Source organism: Ascaphus truei, chromosome 11 (assembly GCF_040206685.1).
Source record: "Ascaphus truei isolate aAscTru1 chromosome 11, aAscTru1.hap1, whole genome shotgun sequence".
In the NCBI taxonomy this organism is placed as follows: Eukaryota; Metazoa; Chordata; class Amphibia; order Anura; family Ascaphidae; genus Ascaphus; species Ascaphus truei.
The window spans coordinates 19,277,321-19,301,147 of NC_134493.1; the positions used below are offsets into that span (position 1 = coordinate 19,277,321).

A 23,827-nucleotide genomic window follows, 5' to 3' on the forward strand; every position below is an offset into this window, starting at 1 on the left:
ATGCCAACCATATTATGGTTTCTGATGAAATAATTTTCTTAATCAGATCATCCCACTCATGCATTGGTTCTCCTGAAGCTAACATTGATCTCCTGGATTATCGCATCTGGATCCTGATTTGACGCATTTCGTGTCACCTAACCATTTTATCTCCAGGCGTTTCCTTAGGAATTTTTATTCCTTTTAGCTTCTGTTGTACATTGTAGCAGCGTGTCTTTCTGCATACATTCCAAGGGTTTCTGTACAGAAAGGCCTTTTTTATTACAATGTTATGATCCGTTTGGATGGAATTCATTTTATCCGCTTAACAATTGTCTACCAATTTTTATTGTTTTATATTATATAGTAGTGTGCAAATGTTTCAATGTGTGTGTGTTATACGGTATGTATGTATGTATGTCTTTATTTGTATAGCGCCATAAAATGTACATAGCGCTTCACAGTAGTAATACATGTCATATAAATAATAAATATAAATAACAGATCATGGGAATAAGTGCTTCAGACATACTGTAAAAGTAACATTAAGGAAGGAGTCCCTGCTCCGAGGAGCTTACAATCTAATTGGTAGGTAGGGAGAACGTACAGAGACAGTAGGAGGGAATACTAGTAAGTGCGTCTGCAGGGGGCCAAGCTTTGTTTCATGTGTCCATGATTATCCAGTGCTACTCATATGCTTCTTTAAGCAGATGTGTCTTAAGGTGGGTCTTAAAGGTGGATAGCGAGGGGGCTAGTCGGGTATTGAGGGGAAGGGCATTCCAGAGGTGTGGGGCAGAAAGTGAGAAAGGTTTAAGGCGGGAGAGAGCTTTAGATACAAAGGGGGTAGAAAGAAGACATCCTTGAGAAGAACGCAAGAGTCGTGATGGTGCATAGCGAGAAATTAGGGCTGAGATGTAATGAGGGGCAGAAGAATGTAAAGCTTTAAAAGTGAGCAGTAGAATTGAGTGTGAGATACGCGATTTAATCGGAAGCCAGGAGAGGGATTTCAGCAGGGGAGACGCTGAGACAGATTTAGGAAAGAGTAGAGTGATTCTGGCAGCAGTGTTTAGGATAGATTGTAGGGGAGACAGGTGAGAGGTAGGAAGGCCGGACAGCAGGAGGTTGCAGTAATCGAGACGTGAGAGAATGAGGGCCTGAGTCAGAGTTTTGGCAGTTGAGTAACAGAGGAAAGGGCGTATCTTTGTGATATTGCGGAGGAAAAAGCGACAAGTTTTAGAAACGTTTTGAATATGAGAGGAGAATGAGAGAGAGGAATCAAGTGTGACCCCTAGGCAGCGTGTTTGGGCTACTGGGTGAATGATCGTATTTCCAATAGCAATGTGGAAGGATGTAGTAGGGCCAGTTTTGGGAGGTAGTATAAGGAGCTCTGTTTTTGCCATGTTAAGTTTCAGTCGGCGGATGGCCATCCAGGATGATATTCCAGAGAGGCATTCAGAAACTTTGGTCTGTATAGCAGGTGTAAGGTCAGGGGTTGAAAGGTAAATTTGTGTGTCATCAGCATAGAGGTGATATTTAAACCCAAAAGATGTGATTAGGTCACCTAGAGAGAGTGTGTAGAGAGAAAAGAGAAGGGGTCCCAGGACAGAGCCCTGGGGTACCCCCACAGAGAGATCAATAGAGGAGGAGGAGGTGTTAGCAAAAGAGACACTGAAGGTACGATGGGAGAGGTAAGAGGAGATCCAGGATAAAGCTTTGTTCCGAATACCAAGAGTATGGAGAATGTGAAGGAGAAGAGGGTGGTCCACGGTGTCGAATGCTGCAGAGAGGTCGAGTAATATGAGCAGAGTGTAATGACCTCTGTCTTTGGCAGCGTGGAGGTCGTCAGTTATTTTAGTGAGGGCTGTTTCAGTAGAGTGAGCAGTGCGGAAGCCAGATTGTAGAGGGTCTAGTACAGAATAGGTGTTGAGAAAGTGTAGCAATCGAGAGAATACAAGACGTTCAAGGAGTTTGGAGGCAAAAGGCAGGAGGGAGACAGGTCGATAGTTAGAAGGACAGGTAGGGTCAAGCTTGCTGTTTTTGAGTAATGGTATAACGGTTGCATGCTTGAAGGATGAAGGAAAGGTACCAGAGTAGAGGGAAGAGTTAAAGATCTGTGTGAGCATAGGGATTATAGAAGGAGCAAGAGGTTTTAGGAGATGGGAGGGAATGGGATCAAGAGGGCAAGTGGTAGAGGGAGAAGAGGAGATCAGCAGTGATACATCCTCCTCCGAGATAGCAGAAAAAGAGTCAAGAAAGACAGGAGGAGAGTTGGGAAGCATTGTGGGATGGGAGGAGGCAACAGATGGGATGTTCTGCCGTATGGACTCCACCTTTTTCTTAAAAAAGTCAGCAAAGTCCTGAGGTGAGATGGAGGAAGAAGAGGAGGCAGCTGAGGATTGTCTGAGTAGAGAGTCAAAGACAGAAAAGAGACGGCGTGGGTTAGACTTGTGTGTGTTGATTAGTGATGAAAAGTAGGTTTGTTTAGCCTGAAAGAGGGCAGAGTTGAAACAGGATAGCATAAATTTGTAGTGAATGAAGTCTGCGAGCGTATGAGATTTCCTCCAGAGGCGTTCAGAGGAACGAGTGGAGGAACGCAGCATGCGTGTGTGGGAGTTTAGTCAGGGTCTGGGGTTAGAAGGGCGAGGACGGCAGAGAGAAAGTGGGGCATGAAGATCAAGAGAGGAAGATAAGGCAGAGTTGTAGTTCCTGACCAGGTTATCAGGGTCTGAAGCAGAACTGAGAGGAGAGGGAGGAGCGTAAAGTGGAATCAAGAGCTGGTAGGTTAATAGAGCGCAGGTTTCTGCAAAAACGAGGGCGAGATGGAGATGGAGATGGAGAGAAGCGAGAGAGAGAAAATGAGATGAGGTGATGGTCGGAGAGAGGAAAAGGGGAAATGGAGAAGTCGGAGAGAGAGAAGGTATATATTATTAAGCATGTATGATAGGCTATATGAACAGTCTTGTTTTGCACATGTAGCAGATCTGAATCCATTTCCTTTCCAAATGGAGTTTACAGTCGACAACAGACAGTGTCTCCGCTAAACACCAACAGATCCGCTATCCGCATGTATAACGTTACAATAGCTATTAGTTTTCATTTACTGTTGCCACTGATTAATATAAAATATATATTATGTTCTAACATACTGTTACATAAGGTTAACACTTCATTTCACACAATCAACACTCTTTGGAAATGGAAAACATCCCTCTTCTACACCCCGTGCTGCTGTGCGATAATGTGGGATTCTGGGCGTTATCTGGCCAAGTTGTTGATAACATTATAATAATGCAATTACAGTAGATCATTAAGGCAACAACATCCGTTATTAATCCACTTGCCTGGGAAGCATTAGTCAATATTTTTCTCTAACGACATCCTTCCACTTAACCGGAGACTGGGCAGAACAGCTACAGCATACGTTAGCTTAACATATCCTGATTTCCCTGCACAGACCCAACTGATACAAACCTGTAGAAAAGCGCAGATCAGTCAGAACGCTCTGCAGACAGCATAAAGACATCTTAAAGCAGCAAAATGGGGAAAATCCTGGTCTTTTTTTTAAATTTTAATAAATCAGTTCTGTGCCTTTTTTAATAATGTACTGGTCATCCTTTGGTTGGTACAGCAACCATTTAGAAAGTTATATCCACTCCCTCTTTTGAAACAGGCTCCGACACACTATTTTGAGCTCTGCACGTTGGCAACAAAGTATCAAACAGATCTGATGCTGTTCCAAACAGCACTCTGTATAGTACTCTGGTGCACTCTGTATATTACTCTGGTATAGCTGTAACAATAATGTGTTACACTTAGAAATATAATGTTTCAGCGCAGCTGCAGCATGTCACTGACTGCAGTTAGAAAAGGCAGCCATTTAGTGAGGCACACAATCAGCATTTTTACAGCTTTATAACAGGAGCACAACACGATTGCCAGCTTAGGTAAGAATGTAGAATTATACACTGCCGCCGCATGCGTTACATATAAAAGGAAGAAAAAAAATAGGGGGAAAAAAAGGGGGGGGGGTGTCATGTAGTATTGAGGTTTTAAATCCTGGAAACTAGGTTTTCTTTTTTTATAAAATGAGTAGCACTGAATATATTTTGGAGCAGCTCCCCACGTAGGACATATTGCTGGCTCACGTTAAACTCCCACAGTTGAATTTTGCAGAAATGTGGTAGTATTTGTTCATCCACAGTTCTGGTATACATATGGTATATATATGGTGTATATATGGTATATACTCCGTAAACGACATTGCTTCATCCTTTATAAGGTACGGAGCGATGCGTTGTGGGGGCCAGCGGCAGGATGTTCAATACGTCTCCAGTGATTCCGCGCCATTGAGCTCGATTTTTGGCGGATTTTTGGGCTTCGGCTACTGAGAAGTGGAGCGGTTTGAGATCTTGCGCCACCTGGTTCGACCACGTTTTCTTTGGAGCATTTCGGTCCACTTTCCAGCCTGTGGGTGGTGTGGTGTTGAGGCGCCGGTATGGTAGTCTGGTGATGTCCATACGGCAGACGTGGCCAAACCACCTAATCCACAGTTAATGGCACTGAATGTGCATTAGTGACATCTATAGGCACTAAAGCCAAAGGTGCATAGTTTTGTTAAATGTTTAATTATTTAGGTCCATGGACATAGTAAAAAATTGTAATACAACAAATCATTGCAGCCGTAGCAGTGATGATCATCTGGTCAGCTACTGTATGTTTCAGGAACAGTTAACATGCTTCAAAGAAATGCAAGCAGAAAAAAACTAATCTAAACAAAAAGAAAAAAATCAGGTGCATTTCAATAGAAACCATTTCCGGTCCCAACATGACACGGACTGAGATTCTTCTCTAACTCAGGGGGGTGCAAACTGGGGGCGCAGCTTTCCTCCCCTGAAGTGTGCGTCAGCACATGAAACGTCCGTACGGTATTAGTGACGCCGAGACGTGGCGTCGACATGGGAGGCGGCCAGTATCCGGAAGTACATCATGAGATATGGTTGTATGGCGGTGGTTGCTCTAACATACATTTAAAATACTCTGAATACACAGCTCTTACCTCAATATACAAGCCTTCATAAACTGCATGTGTTGACCACTAGTGTTTTCATGGGACAACACAGCATTCAAGCTTCGAGATAGTCATTCAACTAGATACTGAGCTGGATATGTATGCAGCTCTTGCATACACATGTTATTTGCCTACAGAGCCTCTTTACTATGGAGTTTCTCGGTTTCATCTGATATATATATATATATATACACACACACACACACACACACACATCTGTTGACTATAGTCTCCTATTTATTGCATGGCGTCTGCCAATTGATTTGCTTGCTACAGCTGTCAGAAGCCGATTTATAATGTGATACTACTCATTGATCTATTGAGTAGTATCTTATCCAGGATACACCACAGTACTTTGCATTTGGGATTACGTGGACTCTTAATAATACTGACCCAATATTCAGTACTTGGGAGCTGCCTCACCATTGGGGATTTTTAAATCACTGTATATAATACTTTCACTTGCGTGGTAGTTTATGAGCAATAAAATTGTATTATTTCCTCCCTTTGTAATTGTGGTATACACCGCAGCACTCTGTACAATAGCTATTGGTCAATGGTGTTTTTTGAGATATACCTGAATATAGAGGTATAGGGTACAGTATATGTGTATCCTAGCACCAATAGAGTCGTACTATCTATATTCTTTGGACTCCGAGTGCAGTTCAATAGGAATCTAGCTTGGGTGCCTCACTCCACACACAAGGCTGTTTATGTCATTTATTTTTATCGGACCTAGGTTGAGCTGTTGGTCACAAATAGTGGATTAACACTTTGTATGTATGTATAGCTTTATTAATATAGCGCCATCCAGGTACATAGCGCTTTGCAGCAGGAATACACGTGACATACAGTAATATTATAACACAGTGGGACTAAGCGCTTCAGACATAAAACAATGGGAATTGGAGTCCAAGCCCTGAAGAGCTTACAATCTAAGTGGTGAGAACTTACAGAGACAGGAAGAGGATGTTCTGGTAAGTGTGTCTACAAGGGGCCAAGATGTCAGTGCATACGAGATGTATAGTATCAGCCAGCAGAGCTCTGTCAAAGAGGGGTGTTTTGATAAAGGTCCTAAAGGTGGAGAGGAGGGTGCTAGTCAGGGCATTCCAGACGTGTGGGGCAGTCAATGATAAGTAGAACACGTCTGTGGTCGGTGCCCAACAAGATCCACCGCCATATAATTCCACAACAAAATGTTCAACCACAAACTAAAAGGACCTTGCTTGGTGATACAGCGAGCCTCAAGGGTGTATATATAGTATACGAGTTATACATGCACTGTAATAGTGTCCAATGTGGCAATAATGTGACAATCAAAGGTCACTTAGGTGTCTGGCAGCGAGTGAGGCTGGTATTAAGCGGGAGAGGGTTTTACATACAAAAAGGGGCAGACAGAAGACATCATTGAGCAGAACGCAAGTCGGGCAGGTGTATAGCGAGAAATTAAGGCTGAGATCTAAGGACGGTCAGAAGTGTGTATAGCCTTAAAAGAAGCAGAGAATTCTGTAAGTGATACGGGATTTAATAGGAAGCCAGGAGAGTGATTTCAGCGCACAGAGAGACACAGAGACAGATTTAGGAGTAAAGTGATTCTAGCAGCAGCGTTTTGGATAGATTGTAAGGGAGACAGGTGGGAGGCAGGAAGGCCGGACAGCAGAAGGGTACAATAGTTGAGAAGGGAGAAAATGAGGGTCTGCATTATAGTTTTAGCAGTAGAGCGACAGAGGAAAGGGCGTATCTTTGCAACGTTACAGAGGTAAAAATTACAGGTTTTAGCTACATTGTGAATGTGAGGAAGGTGTCAAACGTCACACCTAGGCAGCGTGCTTGTGATACTGTATGTATGATAGTGCTGCCAGCAGTAATGTAGAAGGGGGTAGTAGGGCCAGGCTTGGGAGGAAGTATGAGGAGGAGGTATGTTAAATTGGAGTCGGTGGAGGGTCATCCAGGATGATATAGCAGAGAGACTTTAAATGGGCAATTCCTTCTATGACCAAAAAGTGTATTGATGCAGTGACATGTTTAAGGGGTTACATTTGGGAGACTTATACCTATTTTACCCAAGTTGCATTTTTGGCGTATTTGTCAATCAAAGCTATTAAAGATAAGGGAGAAGAGTTGGGTATTTTGTGCAACCTCTCATTAAGGAAGTAGCCAGAGTAAATCAAACCATGTCTCAGCTCCCCCTGGTTCCAAATTAACTTAACGCCAAACTCATACTCCTCAGAATTTGTTGTAAACCACTTACTCAGAAATGTGTAAGAAGATATCAGTCCCTCCATCTGCAGGGGTTATAAATCCGTGGCCTTTGGAGCGTGAAAAGCATTTGCAGACTCCTCTGTAAACAGGGCCTTCAGACGCTCGTACAGTCCTGTGCAAGAGAAAGAACGGACATATTACTGTAGGTGCATTACTGGAAATAGGACTGAGATACACCGAAGTCACAAGAAACTACAGGTACTCTACCAATTACACCTTCTCTACCATTTTTGACCTTTCTTCTTAATTTCTTCTGCACATTTGTGCCTAAAAGCCTAAGAGCACAATAATTAAAACGGCTTTTATTCGGGCTAGTTATGGTCACATGCAAACCGAGAGAAGAATGCAGATGTGGTCAGAGCCGAGTTACAATACAGAGGGGATCCACAAATGGTTCAGAAATATTCTCTAAATAAGAAGACCACGGGAGGAGTCCACAACAAAATAATTTATCTGGCAGTGAAAGGTCATCACCCCCCCCCACCCCCCCTCCCCCCTCCCCCCCCAATGTATATTGGGTAGAGATTTTAAAAACACTCCAAAGACATTAATAGGAAGACATCAATAGTCCCCCAATCTACACATAATGTCTACTGGGATTCCTCTACGGCTGTGAAAGGCATCAGGGCCCCATAACTTCAGGGGGTCAGAGGGGGTGTTCATCCCTACCCCTCCTTCATTTGATCTTGGGGTGGGGGGTGATATCACCCGCTGAGCCCCAAAATGTCCCTGGTGGAGCGGCACTCATCTACCATTTCTGCCTGTGTGTACAGTATTAGCTTTGCCCCTGTAGGCAAAGGGGCAACCCCCCTGCCTTTTCACCACAGGATGGACTGCCCTTCCTTCCCTTGCCAGTTGGTATAGTCCCAGTTACATTTCCCATCAGCCCAGACCAGCATGCTGCCTTTTAGTACCAGCAGCCATCTCTCCTATCCTGGTAAAGTTACTGAATTTTACCTATCCCTATAGCTTTTATTATCCCACTTCCCCAATAGTTCCCCTTCCCCTCCATTGCTCCCATGTCCCAGAGTTCCCTCAGTACTTTTCTTCCTTTTTATTTGTATTGTTGTTGCCCCCAAATGAACACTTCAGCAAGTAAGAAGGTTCCCCTGCTTGATATATGGGATCGAGTTAAGCTGCCTGGCACTACCTACTAATCAGTGTGTGCTTGAGCCAGAACAGTAGGGTTCATGTTCAAATGGTGGCCATGGAATGTATTGTGTGGTAGATTTGTGTTCGTGTCCTGGTTTAGAGTTGTGTGTTAACCTTTATCGTTTTTTGGTTCTGATTATGGTTAAAATTGGAAATAAGTTTAGGAATATGGTTTGTTCTATAGATGAGATTTGGGTTCTTGGCAGCATTGTTCCCTTCTATTTGCAAGGCTATTTGCAAGGTCAATCATCAGATAATAATAATACAGAAAAAAAGCAACCCCTCATTTTTACCTAAACTTGTCAAATAAAAAATAAATAAAAAAGTGTGCTTTCTTAGGTTATTATTCTGATTTAACATCAATTCCAAGGATAAATGTACCATGTATTGGATTGTAAGCTCTCCGAGGCAGGGATTTCCTTACCGGTTGCCTGATGTTATTTATTGCAATTATTGTATTATAATTCCCTGTATTGTCTCTTTTGTAAAGCCCAGAGGGCACTATATAAATAAAGATATACATATATAGCCCAGGTAAATGTACAATACAAATGACGTGATAATGGGCAGAAACATTCCTGATGTTGTTGAACTCTGAAAAGTGTCTCAATACTGTATGGTGAAATTGTAATCGAGAAACCTAGTCAAAGAAAATCATGCCTCGTATTATCCATCTATATATAAAACTGAAAATCTTGGTTGAGAGTGTCTGTAGACAATTTGATTGGTCTGTCAGTCTGCCCGCCCTCCCACGGCTCTCATTGGCCGGTGTGTCTCGCCCCCCGTGTGTCCCGCCCCCCCACGGCTCTCATTGGCCGGTGCGCTCTAACCCAGGGGTCCCCAACCCCCGGCCACACTGCTGCTGCTGCCTGAGGTGACGATATGCTCCCTGGTGCTGCCGGCTGTTGCTGCTGCTGCTGGGGGGGAGGCATAACTGAGACGTGGGAGTATTTGCCCCCCCCCCAGCTCTGTTTTGACCCCCCCAGCTCCGTTTTTGCCTCCCCCCGACAGACACACACAGTGACAGACACACACAGTGACAGACACACACAGTGACAGACACACACAGTGACAGACACACACAGTGACAGACACACACAGTGACAGACACACACAGTGACAGACACACACTGACAGACCGAACTTCTCCCTCCCCCCCCCGGCGCCCCTGCCTTCCCCCTCCCCCCCCACCGCTGCCCCTGCCTCCCCCCTCCCCCACTGCCGCCCCTGCCGCCCCCCTCCCCCACTGCCGCCCCTGCCCTTCCCCCCCACCGCCGCCCATGCCTTTCCCCCCACACCCCTGCCTTGCCTTCCCCCCCTGCCTTTCCCCCCCCTGCCTTCCCCCCCGCCCCTGCCTTGCCTTTCCCCCCCTGCCTTTCCCCCTGCCTTTTCCCCCCCGCCCCTGCCCTGCCTTTCCCCCCCTGCCTTTCCCCCCCGCCCCTGCCCTGCCTTTCCCCCCTGCCTTTCCCCCCCCCCTGCCTTTTCCCCCCACCCGTCTTTTCCCCTGCCTTGCCTTCCCCCCCCCCGCCCCCGCCTTTCCCCCCCCGCCCCCGCCTTTCCCCCCCGCCCCGCCTTTCCCCCCCGCCCCGCCTTTCCCCCCGCCACGCCTTTCCTCCCCCCGCCCCTCCCTGCCTTCCCTCCCCCCCCCGCCCCTGCCTTCCCTCCCCCCCTCATCAAAATATTTGCTGTACATGGTTACATATGTTTAAGGAAGCCAATTAGATTGTTTGGTTCTTTATTATAATGTTGTTGTTTTGTCACCTACAGTAGGAGGGATTGCACATTTTATTATTGCACAGCATGGAAACCCTGTATAATAACTGCCACTGTACTGCAGGATCTCTGATCTTTTGAAGGTAAAACAAAAAAATTAAAAATAAATACCAGTTTAATCATTTGAAATCACTAAAAACATGCATGTTCTTTTAAAATCACAGATTACATTTTAATTTCTAATCATTCCCTCACTATGTAGCAGTAAAGAGATGTGTGCACTTCAAACACTGCAAGTTCTGCAAATGGATGACACTCAAGTAAAAAAAAAAAAGGCAAAATATATGTATATATTTTTTAAATGGTATCTGAATTGTTTATGATCAACTAGCAAAGTATATGAATTGTACCATGTCCTGCTCACCCTCCCTATCCTCATCCCTGTTATTTTTTAGCGCCCCTTCCATGTACCTTCATCATTTCTGAAAATATTCAACGTAAAGTTGAACAAAAAAACACCAATATATAAAGTTATCTCCAAGTGCCGCTACCTGCCTCGCAAATTAAGATTCACTTAAAAATGTGCCGTGACTAATTTCATCATGCTTATATAAAGGGTCTCCGTTCCTGCAAGTTCTCATACCAATGTAACCCCAGAGACCTGTGTATTTCAATGTATGTGTATTTCTATAATGCCACCAATGTACGCAGCGCTGTACAGAACTATTACAGCCAGCACAGGGAGATAATGTGCAAAGTGCGCTCAACAGGAAGTGAAACAACAGGAAATAGGAAGTCCCTGCCCGGCAGAGGTTACAACCCGAGTGGAATAAAGGTTAGATAATAACACAGGAGCACGAGGTGCGAGATCGCAGCGCTGCGGAAACAAAATACAATCCCATCTATCGACAAGATTAGAAACAGAGTTTGGTTTGTCTGTCAGATGGAAAAGTTAACAGGTTTGGTTAACGACACTGGCACAAATTTCCAAAAGGTCTGGTTGCCATGGCTGGCCCAGACAGACATCCAGGGGGTGAGCAATGCCACCGCGGGGCTACAATAGAATTGGGTGCATTCTCCTTTGATCAAGCAATGCTAGAGGACACAGTATCGGACAGTCCCTTCTAGGATACACGTAGGGAAAGACATTAGATCCGGAGATACGCCGGAGGGACCTCTGTAAAGTGGCTGGAAAGTGGCTGGAAAGATTCAAAAGCTTATCTATGGCTGAAGGAAAGGGAAAAAAAAAAATCGCACTTGACCCCTTACCCCCCCTTCTTCCTCCACCCTCCCTGGCTTAATGTGTTGTGTGTGTTCTATGCTACGAGGCACGGTTCAGATATGTATGTGAGGGAGCTCATGTGATAAAGTGTAGAGATGTCTGTAATGCCTTGTGGGGAAAAAAACAATAACATAAGAAAAACAGGAGCCACTGCAGTGGAGAACATATTGTATTTGAGGGGGCAAGAAGGTGTCAGGGCGAGGAGTAGCCTCAGGTCGAAATTAACAAAGTGCTGCACTGAGGTGGTGAGATTTTAGGTGCGACGAATATGGAGACGGGAAGTGGACTGACAAACGCTGGGGAGGAAGTTCAAAAATGTAGGGAGACTAAAGTGAAAAAGGTTTGAAGTCGCGACTTGACAAATATTAACCCACTGAATATAGAGATGCTATAATAAAAAAATAATGTAAAGAGGGTTAAGGCTGCACTCCACAAATAAGATAAATATACAGATTACCGGTGCTGCTGGTTCAAGGAAGTACCTGCCAGGCAAAAACCAAAGTACACTTAGGAAATGCCTAGTCACTTGAGAAAGACCTATTGGTCGAAACGTTGTGTGGCACAATAAATATACTTATCTAGAAATCCGTGGAGCGCTGGATCCCTCTTTTTTCATAATAAAAAAATATACAGTATGGCTATACATTGAATACGGTTAAATATCTTCTACGGACTGGTTTCCACACACACAGAAAACACTGTCTGATCACTTCTACATTCAAAAGACTAATTCCTTTGATGCACCAACAGGAGGGAAAAAAAAGAGGGTCAGAAAATCCCTTTCCTGGTGGATATTAATGTGAATTAAAGAAAGCTGTGTGTGCTGAGTGCACGCGCATAGTAAGTGAAACTTCTTTGTCTTTTGTCACAGAAATTTTATTTGTAAGAATTATATATTTAATAAAAAATACAATTTCAGTGCCAAAACGCAAAGAAGTTTGACTTATAACACGTGTTTTAGCTATTTGCACTTCTATATTTATAGTAACTGGGAATTCCGTGTGTGTGTCTGTGTGCGTGCACGTGCGTGTGTGTGTCAGTCAGTGTGTGTGTCAGTCAGTCAGTGTGTGGTGTGTGTGTGCGTCAGTCAGTGTGTGTGTCAGTCAGTCAGTGTGTCAGTCAGTGTGTGGTGTGTCAGTGTGCGTCAGTGTGTGTGTGTGCGTGTATGCAGTCAGTGTGTGTGTGTGTGTGCATCAGTCAGTGTCTGTGTGTGTGCGTCAGTGTGTGTGTGTGTGTGCGTCAGTCAGTGTGTGTGTCAGCCAGTCAGTGTGTGTGTCAGTCAGTGTGTGGTGTGTCAGTGTGTGTGTGTGCGTCAGTCAGTGTGTGTGTGTGTGTGTGCATCAGTGTGTGTGTGCGTGCGTCAGTCAGTGTGTGTGCGTGCGTCAGTCAGTGTGTGCGTCTCTCAGTGTCTTTGTGTGTGCGTGTGTCAGTGTGTGTGCGTCAGTCAGTGTGTGTGTGTGTGCGTCAGTCAGTGTGTGTGTGTGTGCGTCAGTCAGTGTGTGTGCGTGCATCAGTCAGTGTGTGCGTCTCAGTGTCTTTGTGTGTGTCTGTCAGTCAGTGTGTCAGTGTGTGTGTGCCTGTCAGTGTGTGCGTCCCTGTCAGTGTGTGTCTGTGTGTGTGTGTGTGTGTCATTCAATGTGTGAGTCAGTGTGTGTGTGTCAGTCAGAGTGTGTGTGTGTGTGTGTGTGTGTGTGTGTGTGTGTGAGTGTCAGTCAGTGTGTGTGTGTGTGTGTGAGTCAGTCAGTGTGTGTGTCAGTCAGTGTGTGTGTCAGTCAGTGTGTGTGTGTCAGTCAGTGTGTGTGTGTCAGTCAGTGTGTGTGTGTCAGTCAGTGTGTGTGTGTGTGTGTGTCAGTGTGTGTGTGTGTGTGTCCGTTAGTGTGTGTGTATGTGTCAGTCAGTGTGTGTGTGTGTCAGTCAGTGTGTGTGTGTGTCAGTCAGTGTGTGTGTGTGTCAGTCAGTGAGTGTGTGTGTGTCAGTCAGTGAGTGTGTGTCAGTCAGTGAGTGTGTGTGTGTCAGTCAGTGAGTGTGTGTGTGTGTGTCAGTCAGTGAGTGTGTGTGTGTGTGTCAGTTAGTGTGTCAGTGAGTCAGTGTGTGTGTGTCCATGTTGCAGGCTGCAGATCAATGACAGGTGTCTGTGCTCCCGAGCAGATCTCAGCCAGTAGCAGCGAGGCGGGCAGGCTCTGCTGCTGGGTGAGGTGCACAGAGCGCTGTGTGTCAGTGTGAGTTACAGAACAGGGGCACAGACCCCACAGACCCAACACCGACCCCAGCACAGCCTCTCAGCTCCGACACCATGCGGGGGGCTCCCGCTGCAGCGCACCTGTACCACGGCCTCTGCTGGCTGCTCGGCCCGGCACTCACTGCCCTGCTCTCCATGTCAGGTACTGTCTGGTCTTCTACCTCTGTACCTCCCCCCTCCCTATCACCCTGCACCTCTCTCTCTCTCCTCACTCCCCCTGTATCACTCCATCAGCCTGCTTTACCTACCACTCTATCCCTGCTCCTCTCCTACACCGCGTGACTCCTCCCACCCCCCACCACCAAAGCGCCCGGTCCTCCAGTCACCGGTGTGGAAACAAGCTCCTCCCACGCGCGGCATTCCCCGCTCTCACTGGTTAGTACCGGCATCTCCTCGGGCTCCGTTCTGGCACCTGTATCTCCTTGGGCTGCGTTCTGGCACCTGTATCTCCTCGGGCTGCGTTCTGGCACCTGCCTCTCCTCGGGCTGCGTTCTGGCACCTGCCTCTCCTCGGGCTCCGTTCTGGCACCTGCCTCTCCTCGGGCTGCGTTCTGGCACCTGTATCTCCTCGGGCTGCGTTCTGGCACCTGCCTCTCCTCGGGCTGCGTTCTGGCACCTGTATCTCCTCGGGCTCCGTTCTGTCACCTGTATCTCCTCGGGCTCCGTTCTGGCACCTGTATCTCCTCGGGCTGCGTTCTGGCACCTGCCTCTCCTCGGGCTGCGTTCTGGCACCTGCCTCTCCTCGGGCTGCGTTCTGGCACCTGCCTCTCCTCGGGCTGCGTTCTGGCACCTGCCTCTCCTCGGGCTGCGTTCTGGCACCTGTATCTCCTCGGGCTGCGTTCTGGCACCGGCATCTCCTCGGGCTGCGATCTGGCACCTGTATCTCCTCGGGCTGCGTTCTGGTACCTGTATCTCCTCGGGCTGCGATCTGGCACCTGTATCTCCTCGGGCTGCGTTCTGGCACCTGTATCTCCTCGGGCTGCGTTCTGGCACCTGTATCTCCACGGGCTGCGTTCTGGCACCTGTATCTCCACGGGCTGCGTTCTGGCACCTGTATCTCCTCGTGCTGCAGTCTGGCACCTGTATCTCCTCGGGCTGCGTTCTGGCACCTGTATCTCCTCGGGCTGCGTTCTGGCCTCTGTATCTCCTCGGGCTGCAGTCTGGCACCTGTATCTCCTCGGGCTGCGGTCTGGCACCTGTATCTCCTCGGGCTGCGTTCTGGCACCTGTATCTCCTCGGGCTGCGTTCTGGCACCTGTATCTCCTCGGGCTGCGATCTGGCACCTGTATCTCCTCGGGCTGCGTTCTGGCACCTGTATCTCCACGGGCTGCGTTCTGGCACCTGTATCTCCTCGTGCTGCAGTCTGGCACCTGTATCTCCTCGGGCTGCGTTCTGGCACCTGTATCTCCACGGGCTGCGTTCTGGCACCTGTATCTCCTCGTGCTGCAGTCTGGCACCTGTATCTCCTCGGGCTGCGGTCTGGCACCTGTATCTCCTCGGGCTGCGTTCTGGCACCTGTATCTCCTCGGGCTGCGTTCTGGCACCTGTATCTCCTCGGGCTGCGATCTGGCACCTGTATCTCCTCGGGCTGCGTTCTGGCACCTGTATCTCCTCGGGCTGCGTTCTGGCACCTGTATCTCCACGGGCTGCGTTTTGGCACCTGTATCTCCACGGGCTGCGTTCTGGCACCTGTATCTCCACGGGCTGCGTTCTGGCACCTGTATCTCCTCGTGCTGCAGTCTGGCACCTGTATCTCCTCGGGCTGCGTTCTGGCACCTGTATCTCCTCGGGCTGCGGTCTGGCACCTGTATCTCCTCGGGCTGCGTTCTGGCACCTGCCTCTCCTCGGCCTCCGTTCTGGCACCTGTATCTCCTCGGGCTGCGGTCTGGCACCTGTATCTCCTCGGGCTGCGTTCTGGCACCTGTATCTCCTCGGGCTGCGTTCTGGCACCTGTATCTCCACGGGCTGCGTTCTGGCACCTGTATCTCCACGGGCTGCGTTCTGGCACCCGTATCTCCTCGGGCTGCATTCTGGCACCTGTATCTCCTCGGGCTGCGGTCTGGCACCTGTATCTCCTCGGGCTGCGTTCTGGCACCTGTATCTCCTCGGGCTGCGTTCTGGCACCTGTATCTCCACGGGCTGCGTTCTGGCACCTGTATCTCCACGGGCTGCGTTCTGGCACCTGTATCTCCTCGGGCTGCGGTCTGGCACCTGTATCTCCTCGGGCTGCGTTCTGGCACCTGCCTCTCCTCGGCCTCCGTTCTGGCACCTGTATCTCCTCGGGCTGCGGTCTGGCACCTGTATCTCCTCGGGCTGCGTTCTGGCACCTGTATCTCCTCGGGCTGCGTTCTGGCACCTGTATCTCCACGGGCTGCGTTCTGGCACCTGTATCTCCACGGGCTGCGTTCTGGCACCCGTATCTCCTCGGGCTGCGTTCTGGCACCTGTATCTCCTCGGGCTGCGGTCTGGCACCTGTATCTCCTCGGGCTGCGTTCTGGCACCTGTATCTCCTCGGGCTGCGTTCTGGCACCTGTATCTCCACGGGCTGCGTTCTGGCACCTGTATCTCCACGGGCTGCGTTCTGGCACCCGTATCTCCTCGGGCTGCGTTCTGGCACCTGTATCTCCACGGGCTGCGTTCTGGCACCTGTATCTCCACGGGCTGCGTTCTGGCACCTGTATCTCCTCGTGCTGCGGTCTGGCACCTGTATCTCCTCGGGCTGCGTTCTGGCACCTGTATCTCCTCGGGCTGCGTTCTGGCACCTGTATCTCCTCGGGCTGCGGTCTGGCACCTGTATCTCCTCGGGCTGCGTTCTGGCACCTGTATCTCCTCGGGCTGCGGTCTGGCACCTGCATCTCCTCGGGCTGCGTTCTGGCACCTGTATCTCCTCGGGCTGCGTTCTGGCACCTGTATCTCCTCGGGCTGCGTTCTGGCACCTGTATCTCCTCGGGCTGCGTTCTGGCACCTGCCTCTCCTCGGGCTCCGTTCTGGCACCTGTATCTCCTCGGGCTGCGGTCCGGCACCTACATCTCCTCGGGCTGCGTTCTGGCACCTGCATCTCCTCGGGCTGCGTTCTGGCACCTGTATCTCCTCGGGCTGCGTTCTGGCACCTGTATCTCCACGGGCTGCGTTCTGGCACCTGTATCTCCACGGGCTGCGTTCTGGCACCCGTATCTCCTCGGGCTGCGTTCTGGCACCTGTATCTCCACGGGCTGCGTTCTGGCACCTGTATCTCCACGGGCTGCGTTCTGGCACCTGTATCTCCTCGTGCTGCGGTCTGGCACCTGTATCTCCTCGGGCTGCGTTCTGGCACCTGTATCTCCTCGGGCTGCGTTCTGGCACCTGTATCTCCTCGGGCTGCGGTCTGGCACCTGTATCTCCTCGGGCTGCGTTCTGGCACCTGTATCTCCTCGGGCTGCGGTCTGGCACCTGCATCTCCTCGGGCTGCGTTCTGGCACCTGTATCTCCTCGGGCTGCGTTCTGGCACCTGTATCTCCTCGGGCTGCGTTCTGGCACCTGTATCTCCTCGGGCTGCGTTCTGGCACCTGCCTCTCCTCGGGCTCCGTTCTGGCACCTGTATCTCCTCGGGCTGCGGTCCGGCACCTACATCTCCTCGGGCTGCGTTCTGGCACCTGCATCTCCTCGGGCTGCGTTCTGGCCCCTGTATCTCCTCGGGCTCCGTTCTGGCACCTGCCTCTCCTCGGGCTGCGTTCTGGCACCTGTATCTCCTCGGGCTGCGTTCTGGCACCTGTATCTCCTCGGGCTGCGTTCTGGCACCTGTATCTCCTCAGGCTGCGTTCTGGCCCCTGTATCTCCTCGGGCTGCGGTCTGGCACCTGTATCTCCTCGGGCTGCGTTCTGGCACCTGCCTCTCCTCGGGCTGCGTTCTGGCACCTGTATCTCCTCGGGCTGCGGTCTGGCACCTGTATCTCCTCGGGCTGCGTTCTGGCACCTGTATCTCCTCGGGCTGCGTTCTGGCACCTGTATCTCCTCGGGCTGCGTTCTGGCACCTGTATCTCCTCGGGCTGCGGTCTGGCACCTGTATCTCCTCGGGCTGCGTTCTGGCACCTGTATCTCCTCGGGCTGCGTTCTGGCACCTGTGTCTCCTCGGGCTGCGTTCTGGCCTCTGTATCTCCTCGGGCTGCGGTCCAGCACCGGGTCTCCGAGCCGTGGCGTCCGGTGTGGGGGAGCGTTAGGAGTGGCGGCGGCGATTAAATTTAGAGAACTGCGCCGCTGCCAGACGCTTCTGCGCATGCGCATAAGTCCATAGTCATCGCCATTGGTAATGCGCATGCACGCCATTGCAGCGGACGTATGGGGAGAATGGCGGCCATTAGGAGCGGCGCCTGCAGCGATATGTGATCGGCCGTGTGGGGGCAGCGGCGCCGGCGGCACAGACGTGTGGGGGGAGGGGGAGCCGTGACGTCACTTCCGTTTCACATTTCGTCCCCCATCTCTCCCATTTTGCCCCATCAGAATAGGTGCCACAAAAGAAGTTTCACTTCAAAAAGCAAAAGTGATGGAAAATGAACAAAAACTATTATTATTTTTTTAAAGCAACTCTCCCCATTGATGACTCCCTGATTTTTACCGGATTCCTTTGACCGTATACTTTAAGAAACCGGAGATTTATAAAGCTCTGTATACGACCATTGTGAAGTTGCTCCAAACCCTGAGTTGGTTACACTGCTGTTTATGATTGTGGAGCATGTGAGTGAACTGGAGCTCACTGCTTGGATTTTTTTGTTTATTAAACTGTATTGTACTATGATCTTTCTCTTTTCTTTTAATACATGTTGATCTGATTCCTGTGAACCACCATTCGTCCACGAGAGAAGTTCTTGCGCTTTGTGTACTCCTCCTGTTGCCTATTGAGGGATTGAGAAATTCCTCACACCAGCAGCATCTCCTCTTGGTGATATTAATTTATTTAATTATTTTTTTGTGATATATTATTGGGTTTGCGCTTACTTTTTCTTGCACCATGATAAAATATCTGTTGTCTAAATTTAGCATAGGTTGAACTTGATGGACGGAAGTCTTTCTTCAACCTCATCTACTATGTAACTTGCATCTAGCTCTCAAGACTTTACAGGTACCTTTTTGTTTCGCCTTGTATTCCTCTTGCACTTCTTTTACCCCTGCTCTTGTTTCCCTGCCCCTCCCTCCCCCCCGCCCCCCCGACTACCTCACTTTTTGCACCTTATTCTGCAGACTTTAAAGATCCCCTTTGTTTTGCCTTTATCAGTAACTGCCTTGGTGTGCACATTAAACACCTTATATTTAACTTCCAGTGTCTTGTTTTTATGGTTCCGTGTTACTTTTGAAGGTTGCATACTCGTCATACTAAGTCCTGCCATCTCCATCTCCAAAATACACTGCTACGATAGGCACATTTCTCCCTCATGACCCAACTAAAATCCTAAATCACTCACTCATCTTGTCCTGGCTTTATTACTGCAGTCTTCTCCTAGCTGCATTCCCCTTATCCGCCTGTCCCAACTCCAATCCATCAAAAATGCTGCTGCAGACCCATCTACGCCCCTCACTGCTTCACTATGCAAAGCTCACCTTTGGGAGCATTGTCCCTTACTTAGCCGGCCATTCCCAGGTGACTTACCGCTGAAGTTACCGGTATCGCTCCTAGTGGATGTCCATTTAAACCCTCTGTAGAAACCAAGAAGTGACACCAGTAATGACTAGGACACCACGACAGATAATGCTACCTGGCCCGTGTCATGCAAGGGATGTTTGGGGGGCATTTTATTTCTCTGGAAGGGCAGAGACACCAGTAACTTTCCCGCAAAATATCTCAGGAACCAAGAGGCCCCCGAAGCTCCAGCTCTCCTCCTATTACCCCTCCTAAAAGGACAGGGGAGGAGATGGGGGAGGAAAGAGAGGGGGATAGCGGATAGCTGCTTTGGGCAGCATTTTGCCATTGTTGAGAAATATTAATGCTCATGGTGATTTATGTTCATTTAAAACTCAAACTGAAATTAACGGCACCTCAGCCCTGATTACTGCAGATGTGGGATCAGTAGAGTCTTCTTTTCCCAGTCTGTTCGTCTAACAAATGCAGCACGTGTGGTAGGTTTTTGAGTATCTGTGACTATGTCTTTTAAAGTTGTGTTAGAGAAGCCAGAATAATTTGCTGAAAGCCAAATACATGGTACTAAGTAGGGTAGCAACTTTAAAGATTACTACCCATTCAGTCGAGATTGTGCATTGGAGGTTTCCATGGAGATTTCTTTATTATGGTATAATGGCACAATGGCACAAGATTGAGCCCAAGGATTAGTGTCAATAACATGCCTGATTACAGTTTCTTTTTAGGTTTCATATGGTATAGACACAATAAGTTCAGCTAAAGAACCTAAAAGCAATTTTCTTGCACAAAAGACTAAATCATTAAAATAGGGATTTGTTTCTGGAGAAAAGTTCGCACTTTGTGGATTATTGAATAGTCAAAGAAAAAACATACGGATCTCTCAAGTAACCATCAATCAGTGTGGTTTAATATAAGGACAGAAACTTAGTCATACCACACAAAAACTAAGGCTTTGGACTTGAGGGGGGCTGACTTCAAAGAACCGTGAATATATTTTCCCATGTTAGAAGAGTGGAGGAATTCAAGTGGAGTGCAGGTGTAGTGAGAAAATCTAACAAATGCAATGCTAAAAGCAACAGGCCTTTGTATCAGACAGGTTAGCAAAAGGAAAAGAAAGCCAATATGGGTTTCAGAGGAGGATGCAAATTTGGTAAAGGCCAAAACAGCACTTGGAAGACGATCCAGAACTTATATCCAATTAGGCTGAAGGAAGTTAATCAAGTAATCCGATGTGCAATGGTCCATGCCTAAATGGTGGATAGTCTACATCAGGGGAGGCCAACTCCAGGCCTCAAAGGCTACCAACAGGTCAGGTTTTAAGGATATCCCTGCTTCAGCACAGGTAGCTCAATCAGTGTCTCGGTCGAAGACGCCTGTGCTGAAGAAGAGGCTGATTAAGCCACCTGCGCTGAAGCAGGGATATCCTGAAAACCTAACCTGTTGGTGTCCCTTGAGCACTGGAGTTAGCTGCCCCTGGTCTACATTATACAGTTTTATCAAGAAAGACAAAAGGACCTCAATATGTAATACGGAGGCGAGAAGGGAGACGGGCGGATATGATAGAAAGTTTCAATGGTTTCAACAAGGTACAGGAGAGGAGCATATTTCAGAGGACGAGAAGGGTTAAAACAAAAAAGGTCATGCTCTGAATTTGGAGGGTGGTAGGTCCAGGGGAAATGCCAGGAAGTACTTGCAGAAAAGGGTGGTGGATTCAGGGAATAGCATCCCAACAGAGATGGTAAATGCTAATACCGTAAGGGCATTACAAATGCTTTGGATAGGCCTAAGGCTGCCACGGAAGAAAGCCACGTATCAAATAGGGTCTGAGATGTTACAGCAAATGGAAAAATGGTAGACACGGTGTGCCATGTGACTTATCTGCCGTCCCGTTCTAGGTTTCTACAGGATTAGAAATGTAAGAGCTGCAAAAAAGGTTTACAGAAAAACACAACCTTGCAGCCTATTGTATATTTCACCATTTAAATCCAGAAGATCCCATTTAGGGTATAACCAGGGATCTAATAGCCGTACAGTTCCTGGAAAATGGAAGACTTGGTATAGGTTGTGCTTCCTTCCGGGACCCACACCAGTGCTTTATGGGCGAAGTGGTCGTGTAACCTCACAGGTTTATTATACAAGTGAACGAAGTACATTTGAAGAAGAGAACCGATTGTGATATATTTAAGGCAATAATTGAAAGCAACCTAATAGTAAATATTGACAAGATATAGAAGAAAAAATCCATGGCAACTTGGGTCTTTACCGTTTGATAACCCCACTGCAGGAAGCAATCTTTCACATCCTGCTGATGAAATTCAGTAGCCCAGGTGATCCCTACGAGACGTCATAAATCAGACTCTCTACTCTGAAGGAAATGTTATTCTTGGTGCAAAATGCCAATATGCAAAGAAGGAGTAATAATTAAATTGATTATCTTTGATGTGGGATGTGTGTAAAGATCTACAAGGCTGTGGAATCTGGGGCGCTCCCTGAAAAATGGTGATAAAACTTCTAAATTAGAGTGAAATGCACATGGACAAAAATTGATAAAAAATAAAAAATGATAATAAATGTATACTGGCCCTCAGACTTTTTGCTGCTGCTCAGCTGGGAAAGGATCCTCCCTGGATCCTCATATGGTGATGCGTAGACAAAGTTACTGTTACTTTGTCTACGCATGTGTGTAAAGATGGCTGGAGGTATCAAATTAAAGACAAACATCACTCACGCAGAAACTGTCCTTGTACGTCTCGTGGGCAGAGGGCTAGGAATGAGGTATCCTCGCATGGGAGATGGAGAGCGGTCCCTGGTCCTACGAGTGTCTGGCAGATTGAGGGTTCTAGGAGATGATGGAGATAGAGGAGACACTGGAGAATTGTCAGAAGGAGCAGTAACTGGAGAGGCTGAATCAGATGACATTTCCAACACTTATCTGCAAAACATGTGGGGAAAAAAATCTGATAAATGTAATTCTTCAATCAATCATGCAACAGGATAGTACACAACCCCAGCGCTATGCCCCACACTATATACTGTGATGAGCGATTCAGTGTTAATACTTTCAGCGATTTAATGGTATATGCCATTTACAATGTCCACAAACTTCATATATTACTGGTGTTCAAAATCCACCTCTGTATTAAGGTCTTGCAGCCTGGAAGTCCCCTCGGATTGTCCAAATCCTTTCCAGAAATGTCTGAAGAAATGGCCCTCCGTGGTGCTGGTCCTCGTGATATAGTACAACATGCAGTTTGTGAAAGTGAAAAAGAAAGACACAATAGTGCACAATATATAGAATAATGTTGACCGTTTGGTTGACAATACTCATACACCAGTGTGTCATTCGTGTGGGATACTCTGGTAAGTTTCCAAAGCCCACTTCATGCAATAAACAGCAGCGACACCAAATACTATTAAAGCATACTACAAGGAAATAAATATATAGCCACATAAAGATAAAAATCTGTGTGAGAGAACACCCATAAGACTTTATAGTGAAGTTACACACCTCTATTCGACAATTGCAGAACTCACATGAATGGTTATGTAGAATATGTGGATAAGACCTTCGTTGGAAGATGTGGCAAACTTCAGTGATGAGGAATTGACCCCATGTACATAGAAAATAGAACAACAAAGCAAATTATACCCCTGAGGAAGCAAAGTTAATTCGTGAAACGAGTAGGGTGACTTTGCTTTGTAGGTGTTCTGGTTAGGAGGTGACTACCGGGGTCAAAACAGCACAAAGGAGATCGCTGAGAGATCAGCTGCTGAGCTGAGCTGAGTACGATGTCATCGCAATACAGCGTGGAACGACCGAATCAGATGTTGGGAGGAGTGCGACATCATTGCGCTACAGTGTGGAGCATGTGGAGGATGCAAACCTGGAAATAACTGCTGCATGAGTGATCGGAGCACCATCATCCAGGGACACGCAGAAGCTGAGATGATCTGAGAGCAGAGGCACTCCGGCTGAAGACATGGGGGAATCGACCAGTCACCCTCATAATTTTAAGGCACAAAATAACGGAAAAATCAGTGAGTGTAATTCCAAGAGTTATTGTTTGTGTGTGTTTTTTATTACATTTTAAACAGTATTGTACTATGGCATGTTCTCTATTTTCTATGTACATGACGTCAATTCTTCATCACTGAAGTTTGCCACATCTTCCAACAAAGGTCTTATCCTCATATTCTACTTAACAATTCATGCGAGTTCTGCAATTGTGGAATAGAGGAGTGTAAAGAAGGAGCGGCTCAGTGAGTAAAGACACTGACCAGCACTGAGCTTGAAGCAGGGGAGCCTGGTTCAATTCCTGGTGTCAGCTCCTTCTGACCTTGGGCAAGTCACCTTATCTCCCTGTGCCTCAGGCACCAAAAACATAGAGTGTAAGCTCTACGGGGCAGGGACCTGTGCCTGCAAAATGTCTCTGTAAAGCGTTACGTAAAACTAGCAGCGCTATACAAGCACATGCTATTATTATTAATTTCACAATAAAAAGTCGTATGGGTGTTTTCTCACACAG

At 47.8% G+C, this 23,827-nt stretch overlaps 1 protein-coding gene across 3 annotated transcripts in view; it reads right to left on the bottom strand.

Moving 5' to 3' along the window:
* The window catches only part of CARHSP1 (calcium regulated heat stable protein 1), a 92,728-nt gene that overhangs the window by 13,950 nt on the left and 54,951 nt on the right, over positions 1-23,827 (bottom strand). For all 3 annotated transcript variants that reach the window (XM_075565312.1, XM_075565314.1, XM_075565313.1), the window contains exons 2-3: positions 22,030-22,233; positions 7,299-7,421 (exon numbers count right to left, since the gene is read on the bottom strand). In XM_075565312.1, coding sequence (XP_075421427.1) covers positions 7,299-7,421; positions 22,030-22,220 — 314 coding nt within the window. In that variant the 5' untranslated portion in view covers positions 22,221-22,233. The remainder of the gene's footprint in view (positions 1-7,298; positions 7,422-22,029; positions 22,234-23,827) is intronic.